General features: G+C 35.8%; 1 protein-coding gene across 1 annotated transcript in view; it reads left to right on the forward strand.

The window, feature by feature from the left end:
• MBOAT2 (membrane bound O-acyltransferase domain containing 2) overlaps positions 1 to 6000 on the forward strand; it is a 62870-nt gene that overhangs the window by 54653 nt on the left and 2217 nt on the right. The window contains exon 11 of the mRNA XM_019471087.1: positions 450 to 5930. Coding sequence (XP_019326632.1) covers positions 450 to 672 — 223 coding nt within the window. The 3' untranslated portion in view covers positions 673 to 5930. The remainder of the gene's footprint in view (positions 1 to 449; positions 5931 to 6000) is intronic.

A 6000-nucleotide genomic window follows, 5' to 3' on the forward strand; every position in this document is an offset into this window, starting at 1 on the left:
CTGAACTGTATTTCTGTTCTAGTGCACGAACATAGTTTGTGTTGTGTATGAGAGACCATAAAGTGATCTCGTTTTCGTATCATGATAGACTTATTTTTCCTGGGGCAGGGGGAAAAAACAACCAAAACCAGGGGGTACCTTTGAGATTACTATATGCACTTGAACTATTTTATAGCAAGACTAGATGACAACTTCCCAAAAGTAACTTTTGTGAAAAACAGCAGACTTCACTTTACATCTCTGTTACAGCACTAAGTACTGTGGGGGAAGACTTCATTTCTGATTTCCCCCTTACTACTTTTCTTAAAAAGGAAATATTAATGTCTTCCTGACTTAAATGTCTTACGTGCAAAGTACTGTATGCAAGTAGGTTTTGACAGTTTATTCCTTAAGCATCCTGTAAGAGTGGTCAGAGTTTTATTGGATTATTATTTTTGTTTGTTTTTTAGCTCCTGCTATTTCTGTCTTCATATTGCCAGCATCCTGGTGTTGTTGGTATTTCCATTGAAAAGAACTCAAAAAGGAAGTAAAAAGCATGAAAGCATCCAGCCCGTGTGGTCCAAAAAACTAGAAGAAGAAAATCTTTTGCAAAAGAACAGTTATTCCACAACAAATAATAGTTTCGGTCAGAAACAAGAAATAACCTGCAGATATCAAGCATTAAAACAGTGATTGAGGAAATACTATGATGAATATATTTTGTATGTTTTCAGAAACCCATTTTTAGCACCTTTTAAAGGGGTTTGTATTTGTTTGCAAAGATGTTTAGTAAGAAAAGAATGCATTACCTAGGAAAATCACATACAATAGCAAGACTGGAAACAAAACAAATTAACCCCTCCCATGCCATGTCCCTGTGGGTCACGCCTTATATGAAGATATTACCATTATTTCAATGGGCACTCAGGACTTGCAACGTATGTCCATAGGGTCATATGTGTGCCCTTTGCTGAATGTACGTTGTGTATCCCAAGGCACTGATGGGGTGGAATAAAATTGTGTCAATCTAGGATTAACAAATGGAAATTAGTTTTTCCAAATGAATGACTTGCCTTAAACCCTCTATTTACTGAAATATTTTTGAAGTATTTTCAAGTTTGATTTTGTGTGGAAAGCATATTTCAAATATGTAATACCGTATGCTATAAAGAAGATAAAAATAGGAAATGCAAAGTCATTAGAAGGCTTTTGAATCTTTAAAAGGGAATTGCAATAAGCATCTCAGTATTTGGAGGGTTTTCTTAAAGTATCTCAAACTATTACAGTACATTATGGAACTGTAAACATTAGTGATGCCAAATTGTAGTTAGGTTTCTTTGATAAAGAGTATAATTACACATAGCCCTTCTGAATGGATTAAAAAAAAAAAACGAAGGTTCACCTTTTCCCGGGCTTGATAGCTCTAATCTAGGTTTCTTTTACTTCAAAGTAAAACCTAAAAACAATAAAAAAACACTGCCAAGTGGGCTTTGCAACCAGAGAAGGAAAGGCAGCCATAGGACACAGAAGACAATGTGCAAGCACCAGGATTTCAATGAAAGTGCGTTTTTAACCTTAAATACCAGAAATACTTGTTCTAGAATAGAACTGTTTTACAAAAAATGATTTTTAATACTTAAAGTTGCTTTGAATTTTCAGGCATACGGTAGTTAGTTGATGATGCTTTCAGTATAAAATAGCAAAATTACCTTCAGCTCTAGCACACAGGTAGTCAAACAAGAAATTACTATCGTAACCAATTTCTGTACGCTTGATAATTGATGGCCCTTTATCCAAAGACGTATATGAATTTGAGGAAAAGCTTTTTCTTTAAATTAGAATTTTAAATGCAAATTTCACATCGTATTTCTGGGTAACATAATGAAAGAAAGAAATCCTTCTGACTGACTGAATTATGGACGTGTGTCAAGGGAATAATGCAGTGATTATATCTATTCCAGACCATGTATTGTGACGACGGTCCCTGCTAGAGTACTACTGTTAAAGGGCTACATTTTAATTGCTTATCTTCTGTATTTTCTTATAATTTTTTTTAAGTAAACACAAACTGTTTATCCACATGGGTTTTTTTAGCTTTAAAACTGACACAAAATACTACTGGAGAAAAATAATGCAGCTTGTTGATTAATAACCTACAAATGAATGAGAAAAACTTTGTCATAATATTTTGAACCTTAAATTTTTGATCAAATATCTGGCGCTAGTGGGGTGAATATTCTTAGTACCAGAAGTGCAATGATAGTCCTCAGCTTTGGGGATGCTACCGTGCAAAAATAGTCACAATACTTCTGGCTTACTCTCTAAAGAACCAGATCCAAAGTCAGGTCAGAGTTGTTTTCTTGCTGTGATAGTTCTGTGTCTGGCCTTTGGCTCCTTGCCTAAAACTCCAGGAGGATAATGTACCTTTTCCATATACGTAGGTTAGCGCTAATTAACCTACGCAGTTAGAAAGGGGGAACTAAATATGAAATAAGAGTGAATGAGTGTTTAGGTGAGTAGGGATGTTTGTTGTTTCAGTGACGGCTGTATTATCTTTAAAAGAAAATAATCTGACTTTTAAATCCTTACTTTGATTACCCAAGCAGACCTCCCCTTACATGGGGTTGTGGTTGTCATATGCCTCTTTGAAATGGCATTATGGTTTCCTCTGTTGTTTATAAGTAAGGGCACACTAGTTTCTTTGTTTGATTATCCTTATTAGATACAGAATCAGGAAAGACGTTTTCCTACTTTCTGTTCTTGAAGGGACATTTACATAAAGTAACAAATAGAATTGCACATTTCTGGGTGGGTGAGTAGAGTTAGGGTTGATTCTTTCAGCATTTGTTGATGTTGAACTTGACTGCACCAACAAGATGAATTTTATATATCTACCCAAACAAGCACTTTTGGATGCCAGTGCAACATCTAATGTGCCATTTTTACCATTAATGTTCTGGTACTCTTGTTTTCTTGTTTTGGCATGCGTGCCCATATGTGTGGTGAAGGCTTACTAATTCTTCATTATGAAATATGACAACAGGTGTAAGCACTGCCAGAAAATAAGCAGGTTTAGGATAGCAGAGGCTGGTACTTCAGTGTGAGTGAATTCACAGGTACAGTTTTGTTCAGAACTTTTGTATATGGGGAAGTTAAAACAGCTAAGAAAATATGTACATGCTTTAGTTGGGCACAAGTGGCAAGATATGGGTTTCAAAATTGGACGTGACTGGTGTCTGCGTGCAATACAATTATTTTCTTCTTCATGATCTGAACCCCTTAAATAATTGCAACACAAGAAAATTATGACAATTAGTTCTGCACGGAATTTATTAAGTGTAGTGTCCTACAATTTGCCCTTTAAATGTCATTGCTGAATATAAAAGTACTTTGAACCAAAATCTGCTCTTCATGCAAATGAATGATCTTGGGGACCATGGAAAGAGGGGTTTTGTTTTAATGGCAGCACTCTGATTTTAGTCAAACTGGGGGTTTGCTGTTGTTGCTTTCCTTTGCTTTACTAGTTTTCTGCCTTGCTATCGCACTGAATCCTCTTCATCCATTCAGTCAGAAAGTCAAGAGCAGCCAGCCCTGATGCTTTAGACAATTTTTAGGTTTTACACACATCATTTTATAATACTGAATTTGAAAGGATGGCAGTGGTTTACTATTGCTCTTGCTGAGAAAAACAGTAGAAAATAAATTTCCTAGAAATGTTTTGGGCATGAAGGAAACATGGTTTTAAGTATTCTTCCACTTATTAACTAATGTATGTCCAAAAGGTAAAAGTGTTTTCTGTATTGCAGATCAGCACACTATGAAAAGTAAATACAACATATCATTCATAATTTTATGGTGCTTTGCAGATATTTGCCTATTGTGAACAATTCATTCAGGCACTTAATGAGTTAATGTTAGTTAGTAAATGTAGTCACCCTGATAGTAACTATTTGCTTGCTTAACCTTTTTTTAACCTTTATGATTCTGTATTAATGAGAGACATATATTACATATTTAAGTAATACTTTCAGTGGTGCCTACTACTGTTGTAATCGGGAAGGCTTTGTTAGCTTTACAGTTACATATATGCCCTTCTTATTCAGGAAACTTATTCTTCCCTGGCCATTCCTTAAGTTGACATGTAGACAAGATTTCAGTAATAGGTGACGTGACATTTTAAAATACATTACCATGTAAAAATACTGGTATGCGTTTCAATATGCTCTTGATAACAAATCGTACTTTAGTGAGAAGACTTTACGAAGACATCTTTGTATATTCCCTGCTCTACGCTGACTTGTGGTAGGAGTTTTACCAGTATAGTATGTTATTTATTAGAAGAATTTTACGCTTAAATAACTTGTTCTGTTTCCCCTGTGGGAATAAGTAACATGAATATAAATGCTACACTTGTGTGACAGGATGCACACTAGGTAGTTGTGCCTCTATTGATGGCATTGATTTGGTTAGTGGTAAAACGGCCTCTGGTGCAGAGGAGACATTTATGAGATCCTCACCTCCTGTCAAATTCATATCAAAAGTAATTTTAACAGAATCTGGATTTTTCTCTCAGAAGCTTTGCAAACTAATTGTTGACAATTTGTTGAAATACACGGTCAAATGTGTCCTCACGTTTGCCTGCAAATCTGTCACTGTTGCTTACATGTAAACTTTCACATGCTCAACTTTGTAAGTTGGCCTTGAATGATAAAGAAATTTAAAAGCACAAGTTACAATAATCTAGGCTTTCATTTCCCTTATCCTTAAGTCTTTCACTTTGTATTTCTCATTGAATTCTGAAATCAGGTTTGAGATTTTTTCATTTTCAATGAAAATTTGGAAATATTGCCATTTATGTTGAAAAGTCAGTGTTAAAAAAACAGATGGAAATAAATTTAAGGATTTTAATATGATGCAGACTCTACATATAAAAAACATACATTGGTTCTGTGCTGATTCATTGCAGTATTTCAAGATTAGCCTTTCTGTATTTATTTAGGTCCCGTAATACTCAGAAGAGCACTTGGAATTATTTTTAAATTTCCTGTTAAAAAAAATCAGTTGGCTATAAGTACTTAAAGTATTTAAATGCTATGCTGAATAAGTGTCTAAGCAGATACTCTAGTGAATTGAGCCTACTCTCATTAGATTACCAGATCTGTCTGGATCTAAACTAGCTGGCACTGTTGGTCTTGATCCTCTTCGCAGTCGTGGTGGAAAAGCTGGCTGTGAAGAAGTCTCTGGCAAGAACATGTCCTGTCAGTGGCCGGGAGGGTTTGCCAGAGTTCCTGGGGGGAGCTAACCCTACATGCAGAGCTTGACAGAGGATCTACTTGCCTGTGACCCAGGCTGCAGCTGCTCTATGCTACATCTACCTGGATTTTTGATGTGTTTGCTGTCTCGAGCTAGACATTTTGCAAACACCATGAAATCCAGGCATCCACAAAGTCACCCTGCAAGGTTACAACTGCAAATATTGCAACAGTTGCTTATTATGGTCAAAACTAAATGGAAGAAAAAAATTTCTTAAAAACTTGTTTTGAGATGAGCCTTTTGTATGTTTTATACAAAACCTAACCATCAATTGTATCAATTTTCATCCCATTAAATATTTAAAACATAATTTTGCTCACTTTAGGTATACAAATGTGCAAAAGCAAATTTTGCCACTTCATCATCTTCTGTGCATTAGCTGTGTGTCCAGTGACTTAGGCCTGGTTTTGGTTTTAGATGTTTATAGATTGTCTAAATCCATGTGCATATCCATATAAACATTGTGTAAACTTTATGAATTGACAAACTGTAGTTACATATAGTGTGCGTAAATATACTTAAAATAGGTCATATCAGTATTTACGTGAGGCTAGCGTTGAGCCCTCCAGTTGTACACTACATCTGCTGAAGGCTGTTGGGCTCCGTTCTCAGAGTACTAAGCTTTCTGCTTCCTAAAAGTTGAGTTGTGGTGAATGGAGTTCAATCCAGTTGGCGGCCGGTCACGAGCGGTGTCCCCCAGGGCTCAGT

The sequence above is a fragment of the Aptenodytes forsteri genome, unplaced genomic scaffold, assembly GCF_000699145.1.
Source record: "Aptenodytes forsteri isolate BGI_AS27 unplaced genomic scaffold, ASM69914v1 Scaffold94, whole genome shotgun sequence".
Taxonomy (NCBI): domain Eukaryota; kingdom Metazoa; phylum Chordata; class Aves; order Sphenisciformes; family Spheniscidae; genus Aptenodytes; species Aptenodytes forsteri.